Here is a 14,442-nt window from a genome sequence, read left to right on the forward strand (position 1 = left end):
TGCAGTCCCAGTTAATTAGGTCAAGCAACTCCCGGTCATTCACGACCAACACCAAATTAATGATGTTTAGTCCTCAAGCAATGACGTCACATATCACAAAATATTATGGTCAGTATCCAGGTTAAATATGTCTTTTGTATAAATGGTAAATTGGATTGAAATAACCTAAAACTGAGCACTACAACGTGCATGCCGATCTTCTTCTTTGACGTACTGTATAGATTGAGCTATGTCGCTTTATTGTGACGTCACTCTTTCTATTACGTCACTCTTTGCTACTGCCTAGCTACAGCACAGTTAGCTGCAATTTTGTTACGTTTTGCTATCTATCGGTAATTATGGAGGACATCTTAATCCCAGACGTTTCAAGAATCGCGCGCCTCACCAGAAAAACGTAAGTGTTGCTTTATATTTAATTGTATCTGTTATGACTGGGAATGCTTTGTGTACATTAGTACATAAGTAGGACATTAACTGAGGAGCGATAATACCACTGTATGTTGATTTCAATGTATTAATATTTATTTTTGACTAATTGGGATATTTGGTCATCATCGATTCTATACATGTAAAAGTGCTGAGCGTAGCTCACCTTACTTGCTCGGGTACGTGGCAATTTCCCCTTTAGTCTAGTGGTAGGATATACTCCTGTTAGGTCGTTAGTTCGAGCCCAACGACTTCTGTTACTCATTTCTTAAAGTATGTCTAATTCCGGTACATAGCAGTAAATCACTGGTACTGATAGTGACTCTAGTTCCGGTACAATACAGTCCATCACTGGTACTGGTAGTGACTCTAGTTCCGGTACATAACAGTCCATCACTGGTACTGGTAGTGACTCTAGTTCCGGTACATTACAGTCCCTCACTGGTACTGATAGTGACTCTAGTTCCGGTATATTACAGTCGATCACTGGTACTGATAGTGACTCTAGTTCCGGTACATTACAGTCCATCACTGGTACCGGTAGTGACTCTAGTTCCGGTACATTGCAGTCCATCACTGGTACTGGTAGTGACTCTAGTTCCGGTATATTATAGTCCATCACTGGTACTGGTAGTGACTCTAGTTCCGGTACATTACAGTCCATCACTGGTACCGGTAGTGACTCTAGTTCCGGTACATTACAGTCGATCACTGGTACTGATAGTGACACTAGTTCCGGTACATTACAGTCCATCACTGGTACTGGTAGTGACTCTAGTTCCGGTACATTACAGTCCATCACTGGTTCTGGTAGTGACTCTAGTTCCGGTACATAACAGTCCATCACTGGTACCGATAGCGACTCTAGTTCCGGTACATTAGTCCATCACTGGTACTGGTAGTGACTCTAGTTCCGGTACATTACAGTCCATCACTGGTACCGGTAGTGACTCTAGTTCCGGTACATTACAGTCCATCACTGGTACTGGTAGTGACTCTAGTTCCGGTACATTACAGTCCATCACTGGTACCGGTAGTGACTCTAGTTCCGGTACATTACAGTCGATCACTGGTACTGTTAGTGACTCTAGTTCCGGTACATTACAGTCGATCACTGGTACTGGTAGTGACTCTAGTTCCGGTACATTACAGTCGATCACTGGTACCGGTAGTGACTCTAGTTCCGGTACATTACAGTCCATCACTGGTACTGATAGTGACTCTAGTTCCGGTATATTACAGTCCATCACTGGTACTGATAGTGACTCTAGTTCCGGTACATTACAGTCCATCACTGGTACCGGTAGTGACTCTAGTTCCGGTATATTATAGTCCATCACTGGTACTGGTAGTGACACTAGTTCCGGTACATTACAGTCCATCACTGGTACTGGTAGTGACTCTAGTTCCGGTACATTACAGTCGATCACTGGTACTGATAGTGACACTAGTTCCGGTACATTACAGTCAATCACTGGTACTGGTAGTGACTCTAGTTCCGGTACATTACAGTCCATCACTGGTTCTGGTAGTGACTCTAGTTCCGGTACATAACAGTCCATCACTGGTACCGATAGTGACTCTAGTTCCGGTACATTAATCCATCACTGGTACTGGTAGTGACTCTAGTTCCGGTACATTACAGTCCATCACTGGTACCGGTAGTGACTCTAGTTCCGGTACATTACAGTCCATCACTGGTACTGGTAGTGACTCTAGTTCCGATACATTACAGTCCATCACTGGTACTGGCAGTGACTCTAGTTCCGGTACATTACAGTCCATCACTGGTACTGGTAGTGACTCTAGGTCCGGTACATTACAGTCCATCACTGGTACTGGTAGTGACTCTAGTTCCGGTACATTACAGTCCATCACTGGTACTGGTAGTGACTCTAGTTCCGGTACATTACAGTTCATCACTGGTACTGATAGTGACTCTAGTTCCGGTACATTACAGTCCATCACAAGTACTGGTAGTGACTCTAGTTCCGGTACATTACAGTCGATCACTGGTACCGGTAGTGACTCTAGTTCCGGTATATTACAGTCCATCACTGGTACTGGTAGTGACTCTAGTTCCGGTACATTACAGTCCATCACAGGTACTGGTAGTGACTCTAGTTCCGGTACATTACAGTCCATCACTGGTACCGGTAGTGACTCTAGTTCCGGTACATTGCAGTCCATCACTGGTACTGGTAGTGACTCTAGTTCCGGTATATTATAGTCCATCACTGGTACTGGTAGTGACACTAGTTCCGGTACATTACAGTCCATCACTGGTACTGATAGTGACTCTAGTTCCGGTACATTACAGTCCATCACTGGTACTGGTAGTGACTCTAGTTCCGGTACATTACAGTCCATCACTGGTACCGGTAGTGACTCTAGTTCCGGTACATTGCAGTCCATCACTGGTACTGGTAGTGACTCTAGTTCCGGTATATTATAGTCCATCACTGGTACTGGTAGTGACACTAGTTCCGGTACATTACAGTCCATCACTGGTACTGATAGTGACACTAGTTCCGGTACATTACAGTCCATCACTGGTTCTGGTAGTGACTCTAGTTCCGGTACATTACAGTCCATCACTGGTTCTGGTAGTGACTCTAGTTCCGGTACATTACAGTCCATCACTGGTACTGGTAGTGACTCTAGTTCCGGTACATTACAGTCCATCACTGGTTCTGGTAGTGACTCTAGTTCCGGTACATTACAGTCCATCACTGGTACTGGTAGTGACTCTAGTTCCGGTACATTACAGTCCATCACTGGTACTGGTAGTGACTCTAGTTCCGGTACATTACAGTCCATCACTGGTACTGGTAGTGACTCTAGTTCCGGTACATTACAGTCTATCACTGGTACTGGTAGTGACTCTAGTTCCGGTATATTACAGTCGAGAAAGTTAGAAAGAAAATAGTGAAATGTTTTGTTTAATCAGGTTTAGAGAAATAACTAAGCTACATGTAACTGACTGTGCAAAGGAAAGTCAATTAAAACACATTATAAGGTGGCTTCATTTTACCATGGTGGGGGGGTTCACTTTATCATTATGGTATTTTGACCCCGGTTCATTTCACCATGTTTTTTTTTTTTTGGGGGGGGTCACTTTACCATTATGGTATTTTTACGGTTCATTTCACCATGGCACCAAACTACCATGCCACACCAGTACAGTCCATTAGTGACCTTACAAGTGGTGATTTAGTTCTGGGATTTCTATTCACGTTATCTGTTTTGCGGTAATTTATATGAAAATTTTGTTAAATCAGTTTTCTTTCTTTCTTTTCTTGTTAGCGCTATTTGTATTATATTTTTCATTTGATATTTTTTGAACGAACTTTGAATTCGCTCGTGGTTCAAATCCATTTCAGCATCGATAGATTCGTTTGTATGACGGAGGCTATTTCTGACACTGATGAGGGACTAAGATGTTTTGTAAATACTTCCAAGTTGGCCATATGTCGGACAGTCATGACGGAGTTGGCTACTAAAATCTTAGGTAAGTCCAGTCATAAACAAAGATAAGTGTGCCTGTTGCCCAGCTCGATAATTATGTCCGACACTCTTTTCAAATTTTGATGGCCTGTTGGACCTTACTCTGTAGATTTTAACGTCTATTTGACACTTTCTGTAGATTTTGACGTCCCTTTGACGTTTTCTGTAGATTTTGACGTCCGTTTGACGTTTTCTGTAGATTTTGACGTCCGTTTGACGTTTTCTGTAGATTTTAACGTCTGTTTGTGACGCTTTATGTAGATTTTAACGTTTGTTTGACGTTTTAGGTAGAATTTGACGCTCGTTTGACGTTTTCTGTAGATTTGATTTTGACGCCCGTTTGACGTTTTTTGTAGATTTGATTATGACGCCCGTTTGACGTTTTCTGTAGATTTTGACATCTTTTTGACGTTTTCTGTTGATTGTGACGCCCGTTTGACGTTTTCTGTAGATGTTGACATCTGTTTGACGTTTTCTGTAGATCTGACTTCTGCCTGACGTTTTCTGTAGATTTTGACGCCTGTTTGACGTTTTCTGTAGATTTTGATGGTCTGTTTGACATTCTGGAGAAGGTCACTTTGGCAGTGGTAGGAGACAGCCTGTCATGTCCTTGCAGAACTCGCGAGTTACCCAACATTACACGACAACAGGAAGAGGATCTTCTGAAGTTCGAGACGTAAGTCATTAACCATATAGTGGATGTATGTATTGACCCAGTTTCCTTTCCAGACACATTTTATCGCAAGTATTTAAGAAAACGATTCATTCGCTCATGTACATGTAAGAAAAGATCACATGCAATGGGCTCTAAAATCACGAAAACAAAACTGTCTTAGAAGTATAATTTGTTCACTGATCGGGTAACCATTTCTTTCGAAAACGGGTCTTACTGTGGTGGAAAAAGGACATTATTTGCTATGAATATATACACGGTCATTGTGATTTGGCACAAATTCCCAACCCATGTTCTACAATGTATATAATTATAGCATAAAGGATAGTAACTCCCCGGTAGAAAAAAACCCTGACAAGAAATTCTTATAATTATATTTTTTTATATTACGGATCGTAAAGAGAAATGTTTAATCTTTCCAACGAAAGTTCACACAAAGGAATTGGCCAAGTGTCAAACAAGTTATGATATAATGAATACTAATATAAGTAAGTTGATTAGGCTAGGTAGACAAATGAATATCCCTTGGAATGAGAACCCGGTCGCTAATTGGAGCAACGAGATCAAGGTTAAATACACGGAATTCACGCTTGTAGTGCCGTTAGATATACAAAACCTTACTGAGATATTGTTACGACCCGTCTGTGGTGCGGAAGTTTGGTTGAAATCAATAAACTACATATATTTTTCAATTACACCACTATCTTGAAATTTTCCATGAAATGCAATAAAATAATCCGATTAGTACCGGGATTATAATTAAGAATCATAGGGTAATCTAGTAGATAAACGTCCAAGTGGTCATCAGTATCATAAGGTCATTTAGTAGACAAAACGCATAAGAGGGTATCAGAGTCATAGGGCAATCTAGTAGACAAAACGTCCCTGTGGGCATCAGAATCATAGGGTAATATAGTAGACGAGACGTCCAAGTGGGCATCAGAATCATAGGGTAATCTAGTGAACAAAACGTCAAAGTGGGCATCAGAATCAAATGACAATCTAGTGAACAAAACGTCAAAGTGGGCATCAGAATCATAGGGTAAGCTAGTAGACAAAACGTCAAAGTGGGCATCAAAATCATGACATCACCTGGTAGACAAACGTCCTAGTGGGCATCAGAATAACACTACCATCTGGTAGACAAAACACCCAATCGGGCTTCAGAATAAAGGGTAAACTAGTGAACAAAACGTCTCAGTGGGCATCAGAATCACAGTATCATCTAGTAGACAAAACGTCCCAGTTGGCATCAGAATCATACGGTTATGATCTTAAGTTATTCAGTTGATGTTTTTATCGTTTCCAAATTATGTGATAAGGTCTTCAAGTCTGGTTATCGACTTTTTTGGATAATTATTTTACGAATTCACGAGCAGGTCATGCTAGCTAAGGGATAATTGCCCGGTGCACTAGAATAGGTTTTGTTTTTATCTTCACAAATGTAATTTGATTTAAACATATTTTATTTGTATCAATATATACAAGAGGATTGGGCACAAGTGTTCAAACTTATATGAAGCCCTTTCCCAATTATCATGATTTTTTACAATTTTTATACAAGATGACATGACATTTGAAATATTAACAATTATATCTGGGGGGAGAGAGAGAGAGAGAGAGAGAGAGAGAGAGAGAGAGAGAGAGAGAGAGAGAGAGAGAGAGAGAGAGAGTCAGGGAGAGAGATATTACGATTCCAATTTATTCAAATATTCAATTGATAAATTTAGTTTAATTTTTTACTAAGCAAACAAAACAAATCCGATTTCGATAGCAGAAGATTAAACTATTCGCTGCACAAAAACACACTGCTATTTCTAATGTTCGTTATATCCTGTTCCATGGTAAGCTTTCTCCGTTCGATCCATTGCCTTCTGGAAAAAAATATTCGTTTCTCTTGCGCTATCGGAATCGGAAGAGACTTTATAAATACATTTTCTTTTCTTTTAACTGTCAATATATATATGTATGTATAATATTTCACAATATTGATAAGAAAAGAGAAAACGGGGAATTAAAATCTTCTTGAGTCTTGAATGTATTTCTGAGTGATTTGGCTTATCATAAAATTATCTTCAATGGATAAATCATTGTTTCCATATAACAACAGTTGCAGGTCTAGTGGCATGAAATTGTTTAGATTTCGGAACAATTCGATTCTCTGTTCAAAGTAATTTTGACAAATAAAGAAGTAGTGGTATGCATCCTCAATAGGATGTCCACACTGACAATGGCGATAATCAATAAGATGCGATTGAAAAAGGTCATTTTTTAGAATACTACATTTGTTTCTTAATCTCGCATGCAATATATTAGATTTTCTATTTCCAACTGAGTAATGGGTAGGTACATGTGTTTTATTTGAGATAGATTTTTTAAATACTGAATATGAGATACTATGTCTAATCTCTAGATCAAGTTGATTCCAAAGTCGAATAGTAGATGGGAAAAACGATTTGTTTGTTAGTTGAAGTCTGAAGTTCGATAGAGAGTAATTATTTGCATCACGTAGGTTATAATGTGAGTTTTCAGATACCAAGGGAGGTAATAAAGTGGATAAGTAACTAGGAGTGAGTTGGTTAGCAATTTTATAGAATAGTTGTAGTTTTCTTCTAGAACGACGATTTACAAGAGGTTCTAATCCACTTTCAGAGTATAATGAGAGCCTGCTAGCAAATGTAATATTACAAATACATGCATCATATACTGTATAAAGCTCTGTTCTCAATTTCAGATTCAACAAAGTCACTGTGAAGGAGCTGAAACACAAGATAACTCTTCTTCGCTTGTTGATCAAGAAACACAAGCAAATAATGGCAACTAACGAGAAATACCTACAGGTACATGTATATACAGGTACAACACACTAACGAGATACCTACAGGTACATGTATATACAGGATACAACACACTAACGAGATACCTACAGGTGCATGTATATACAGGGTACAACACACTAACGAGATACCTACAGGTACATGTATATATACAGGATACAACACACTAACGAGATACCTACAGGTACATGTATATATACAGGTACAACACACTAACGAGATACCTACAAGTACATGTATATACAGGTACAACACACTAACGAGATACCTACAGGTACATGTATATACAGGTACAACACACTAACGAGATACCTACAAGTACATGTATATACAGGTACAACACACTAACGAGATACCTACAGGTTCTGGTACATGTACATGTATATACAGGTACAACACACTAACGAGATACCTACAGGTACATGTATATACACGTACAACACACTAACGAGAAATACCTACAGGTACATGTATATACACGTACAACACACTAACGAGAAATACCTACAGGTACATGTATATACACGTACAACACACTAACGAGAAATACCTACAGGTACATGTATATACAGGTACAACACACTAACGAGATACCTACAGGTACATGTATATATACAGGTACAACACACTAACGAGATACCTACAGGTACATGTATATATACAGGATACAACACACTAACGAGATACCTACAGGTTCTGGTACATGTACATGTATATACAGGTACAACACACTAACGAGATACCTACAGGTACATGTATATAAGGGTATAACACAATAACGAGAATGGGTTGCACGGCCAGTACGACAGAATAGTTCGACATATGGATGAAGGCTTATATCATTATTTATTTCCAGAGACAAAGAAATAACCAAAACAAACTTACGAGAAAAAAAATTGTTTTATCGTCTTCCTGACGCTGCGAAATACCGATAATCTTCGCAGTGTGGATGGTACCGTTTTATCGTTCCCCGGAGAATCAAAACGAAGATTGCATTGTATCGTAACCATTACACAGCTTATTCGGTTGGCTCATTCTGAAATATGTCCAAGTTTCGTGTCTGCATTTCGAATCTTACAATGGTCAATAGATACACTAATCAACATCAATCCATTTGATACAGGCGAGAATCAAATACGAGAAGAAACTGACGGCCATTATGTATCGGCTTCACGGCCCCACAACGATTAAATCAAAGGTGATGTTGTCTCTGCTGAAGAAGCGTGACCGGGCACAGAAAGCCTTCCTCAACGCCAGGACTGCATTACGTATCCATGGCGACGTGGAGCAAAACATTAGTGACAAGATCAAAATCGTAAGTATTGTTGTTACAACCGAACTCTTTAACACTCATGACGAGTATAGTGATGACAATGTTCGGTTATATCGAATAATACAACATTGATACATTTGAGGGGAATACATGTACTCCCCATCATTCACAGATTTGTCTCCCATTCTATGTCAAACTTAATCCCATATAGCAGGTGTTCCTTCAGTCAAACTTAATCCCATAAAACAGGTGTTCCTTCAGTCAAACTTAATCCCATAAAACAGGTGCCCCTGAAGTCAAACTTAATCCCATATTGCAGGTGTTCCTTCAGTCAAACTTAATTCCATAAAACAGGTGTTCCTTCAGTCAAACTTAATTCCATAAAACAGGTGTTCCTTCAGTCAAACTTAATTCCATAAAACAGGTGCTCCATCAGTCAAACTTAATCCAATAAAACAGGTTGGCCTTCAGTCAAACTTAATTCCATAAAACAGGTGTTCCATCAGTCAAACTTAATTCCATAAAACAGGTGTTCCTTCAGTCAAACTTAATTCCATAAAACAGGTGTTCCATCAGTCAAACTTAATTCCATAAAACAGGTGTTCCTTCAGTCAAACTTAATTCCATAAAACAGGTGTTCCTTCAGTCAAACTTAAACCAGAAAGCTGAAGTAAAACAAAATTAAACTCCATAAAACAATCGGTAATAAAAATTACAAAACACGTGTTCCTTAATGTTACCCTCACATTTTGTAACTAGTTTCTTGTTTGTGTTTACTATAGACCAGTGACGATATTGTGTCCTTTATCACAAACCAAATCGTGGATCGCCTGGACTATGGCATCGAACGCTGCCTGTATGACGTCATAGACAAAATTAAACAACCGGAAGTGTGAGTTGACGTGCTTTATGGACAGGGAATCTCAAATCTATAGTTTGTTGTTGACATGATACATTTTTATCATGTACATGTATCTTATATCGGATAACTTCAACAGATAGCTTTTGCAAATTCGACAATATGGTTTCTTATCGCAAAATTTGAATAAGTGAAGCGATTGCGATTGGTCTATTTAAGTCATAGGAACCAAATATGAGAACAGATTTCAATGAACAAAGAAGCTAAACATTTGGTATATACCGGTGTTATCTTCAATTGCTTTCGACTTTCAGAAAATGATGGTCCATGTCTAATGTCATCTAGTTAGTTCGACTGTCACCAATGTCCACCACTTTCGCTGATATCATTATGGGTGTTCTATAGTAACTGTAGTCCTTGGTTTTATTGTACTAACACAGTATGATATAATGACGTACACGATGTAACCTAGATGTATCCTAATTTACAGCAAACAGAGACTACTCAAACTGACCCAACATATTAACAAGAATGACATGGCAGACAGGCTGGTGAGGCAGTGTTCAGAAACCTACGTCATCAGGGTCAGCGTACATCCGGTAAGATCAGTTGCCATGGCAATCCTATTGGGATAAGTCGAGTAGGGTATTCAATTTAATGACATACTGTCTTCATATTTTATTGACGCTCCGAATCATTCAACTGGATATGGGATATTTCACTTGGTAGGTAGAAACGCAGATATATTTATTTGGAGATAAGTAAACAAATCTACTCGTCCAACAAACATTGGGATAGTATACGGGACAGTCAATATGAATTGTATATTATTTCTCATATTCATAAAGTTGTCGCTGTTATCTTCATTGCATTTTGCAATCTTTCCTGTAGACCATAGCGTTGCGCTACGAAGAACACTTCTACTCTCCACTTGGCTTACCATTTGAATTATAAAATACAGTAGTATTAATGAGCGCAACCTAGTGGAGAGAAATGGTACTATGGTAGGTAATCCAGTCTTGTGTTGATCTTCTTTCATTTTTCCCCAGGGTAGTGTCAAAAACGATGTGTGTCTGACTGATATCTCAAGCAGCGCTGGAAGTATTGGCGAGTCGACAATTGTTGAGGAGCTCAACCATGTCAACTCTTCAAAGTGGAGAAATCGGGCCAACTCTTCCGACAGGTGGCGCAAGTAGTTCTGGCGAAATCAGCCACGACACGGGTTACTGTACTGGGGATGACTGGAACAAATTCGTCATGGGTAGGTGTCTATATAGATACAATTATTTCAGTGTAATGAATAACATCGAACTAGGAAGTATTATCGGCTATGTAAATCTCTTCTGAAGTGGTGACCTGGTTCAACTGTCACGATAAGATTTAAGGAGAGAATCTAACTTGTCAAAAAATAGTGTTTTGTTGATGTTGGTATAGTTGACCCGTTGGCATTTTATATTGTATTTCGCAATAGCCCAATAAACAGACGTTTAAAAATATGGAAAAAAACAACAGTAGGAAAATCGGAAATGGATTTCCCTGAAAATCATGTCATGTTAAGTGTGTTAAAGGTTAGCAAGGTAAAACAAATATAAAATACGTTCTGATAAATAGATTCTTATCTTCTCTTCGGCGGCTGTATTCAGCGCACAGATAATGAAATAAAAGTGAGAGGTTTTTTTTGTGATGTTTATAAGTGAGAAAAATCAAATCTTTGAACAGGTTTCACAGAACGTGATGTGAAAGAGGTCAAAGTTCAGGTCAAGGAAATACCGGACAGATGGCTTCCTGGATTTGTGGACATCAAAAGAGGTAGGACTTTTTTTTTTTTTAATTATTAAATCTTTTACGGGCGATCGTAGTATGTGAACACCAATTTATCATAATTATACATGTGATTGGTTCCTTAACTGCTACTTCAGTACCAAATGTGGCTGTCATATGGTCACGAATTTAACCAGATTATTTTAGCTAATGCGCGAATGAATTTGTGTTTATTTTCACACATTTAACCATTTTAATTCCGTTACATAATATTATGGGGTTTTTTTGTTTGTTGTTTTTTTGTTTTGTTTGTTGTTTTTTTTTGTCAAAACAAAATGTTGACGACTAAGTAGGAAGTAACACTGATTCTGCTGCATTCTTTGACTTTTATGGCATATAAAAAGCTTCATTTTGTGTTAGCTTACATACAAGTTCAAACATCTGGAGGGGCCGCGATAGTTCAGTCGGTTAGTTACCTCAGAGGTGTTTGGCTCGACGCTCCCTTTCCGTGTTGGTTTGTGTTTCATGGGAAGCTGACAAAACGGCCTGTCTGTGCTGTCGTGGTTATGTCCTTGAGTAATTAAACACTTTCCTCCAATTTCTCTGGGAGGCATGCGTTTGTTCAGTGAGGTTGTCACCAACTACTACAAGAAGATCACACCTCAAATTAACCACGGAGCGATAATTAAACCCAGCAAAAAACAAAACAAACAGTTTGTGATCCATTGGTGACGAATGTAAACGCATGGTTTTGTTGGCAACAAATGACTTATAAATGAGTTAAACGAAATATCAAAATACGGTTAGGATGGAATGAGTAACTGGTTTACCACAATGAACTGTGTACAGGAGATATAAGTATAACAATAGCCTGATACTGGCTAAAGAAAAAACAAAACAAAAAAACAAACAAAACAACAACAAAAAAACAACATTATTGTTAATTATTTCTGATTCTTTTTAGGCATGGAGATTCGGCAGACGGCACAAGGGGACGACGAGGAGGTGTCGTTTGGATACTACAGACCCAGTAGGAAGGCCCAGAAACAGTGGGGATTCTTCTTCGTCGATCCGACATTGAGTCTGATGGAACTCTACTGTCGCACACACAACTGAATTAGCAGATTGTCTCTAAAGTTACAATATATCTGAAAGGATGACGACGAAAACCACGAAACAAAAAAATGTGGAATGTACATTTGTATAAGAAAACAATAATGTTTTTCTACGAAAATCATATCTAGCAATATTGACTTCTAAAGAAAACGCTGGGATATGGTTGAGCGAAAGCATTATAAGATTCCAGGATAAACCAAGTTATGAAAATGCACTCAAATAAAGGACATCAAAAAAGTACACCAAATAAAGTACACCAAATAAAGTACACATAATAAAGTACACCAAATATATATTAATGCTATGCATAATCTGAAAACCAACAAAGAACATATTCAAATAGAAGGTTCCAAGAAAATCAACGGAATATTCACTTCCACTTACCGAACATATTTCTGGCATGTTCGATAATACATGCTAGCCTTATATGGTATATACGATTTCTAATATAAATTTCAATATAAGGATCGAGGACAATGGACAAATGTTCACCCATTCCATTGTAAAACATTGGATATATGTATCCGTGAAACCGTGAAAAAATGAGAAATGACTCAGTTCACTAGAAGTTAACTTTCAATTTTTTCTTAATATATTTATAAATTGCTAGTTTATACTAATAGTTTATACAATAAACATATATGTATTACAGAATATATGTTCGAATAAAGAAATGCAACTGTATTGAAGAACTGCCACCTGAGTACTGGTGTAGATCGATATTGTCATTTAGACGTGTTAAATAACCAAATAAATGTATTCTCTTCTCCAGTTTTTGTTTATTTATTTATCTATTTATTTATCGATCTATTTTTCTAGTTTTATCATTAACTTGACACGATACACAAAGACAAAAAGCACGAAAGGCTAAGATATATTATGTAGATGTACATGTACATCAGTAAATTTAATCTGTCATCTGAAGAATATTCATCGCAACTACGCGTATTGATGTCAATAAACAGAAGCCGAAGTATCAACAAATGTAAACTGTAAACAACATCATTTTATCATGTCTTTTATTGAATCATGGGAGTTCTATACATTAAATCGGGAATACTCCGTAACGAGACATGGCTAGCGATCAGGGGGATGTATACTCGTCATTTCGCCTTATGTTGACAGGGAGACATGCCATCAAGGATTTTTAGTGAGTGGCGGAATGGTGAAATTATATCAAAATTATGTTTATTTTGGCGTTAATTAATCCGTTAAAATGGAATCGAAGTTTGAATATTTTGTGATTGACTTTTGTGTCAGTTGTTTAAGTATTTAGAGTAATACCTCGGTACTGTGCTATTGATGGCCGCCGGCTTGCAGACTACCGTTATACGTAAGTACACTTGTGTAAATATTCAGTTTTAAATTCAAAATTTTGGCGCTGTACATGAATTAGCGCTCAACAAAGAGCGCGAAAAGCGCTAAAATTAAACTACCGCTAAAATAAGTACGTTTACAGTACAATTCTATTTCAATTTGTTTATTTACTTTGAGCTTTACAGCTAATCAGTTGGCCGACATGTAACAATTCATACATCGTACGATTGGCGGGCACTGCGTAACAGAAGTGGAGAGCAGTCAAAAAGAGATTGTATAGAGAATGGACAAATCAAGTTAGACAATAGGCATATTATGATAATACATCTTATATATATTTCTTCGGCATTGTTAAATCTTTTAAATTAGCTGTACAACTTAATACATACGGGTTTTTTCCAGTAGTACTTTTTGATACATCTTGATATTAGAGTTTTAAAAATTCGGCAAATTAAGAGAAAGTGATACTCTTCTAGTTACAAACACTGCACAAACGTTCACTTCTTGCAATACTTCAATAACGTCCTGTTACAATATGCAGGGTACATGTATGTACCGATAGACGAAAACAATTATATTGTATTACGTTTTGAGAAATATTTACATGAATAATGTTGTAGTGAGATTTTATCTACCAAATGTTTGTACAGATTATATTTTGAAGAACTATCTA

At 37.9% G+C, this 14,442-nt stretch overlaps 1 protein-coding gene across 1 annotated transcript; it reads left to right on the forward strand.

Annotated features, from left to right (window-relative positions):
- Positions 1-286: 286 nt before the first annotated feature.
- On the forward strand, positions 287-13,181 carry LOC117335204. Its single transcript, XM_033895190.1, has 10 exons — positions 287-394; positions 3,810-3,937; positions 4,474-4,609; positions 7,341-7,446; positions 8,567-8,758; positions 9,499-9,608; positions 10,066-10,174; positions 10,625-10,836; positions 11,295-11,384; positions 12,301-13,181. Exons 1-8 carry the CDS (start codon positions 339-341, stop codon positions 10,769-10,771), a joined length of 984 nt encoding a protein of 327 aa, XP_033751081.1. The 5' UTR covers positions 287-338; the 3' UTR covers positions 10,772-10,836; positions 11,295-11,384; positions 12,301-13,181.
- The last annotated feature ends 1,261 nt before the right edge of the window (positions 13,182-14,442 follow it).

The sequence above is a fragment of the Pecten maximus genome, chromosome 9 (genome assembly GCF_902652985.1).
Source record: "Pecten maximus chromosome 9, xPecMax1.1, whole genome shotgun sequence".
NCBI classification, from domain to species: Eukaryota; Metazoa; Mollusca; class Bivalvia; order Pectinida; family Pectinidae; genus Pecten; species Pecten maximus.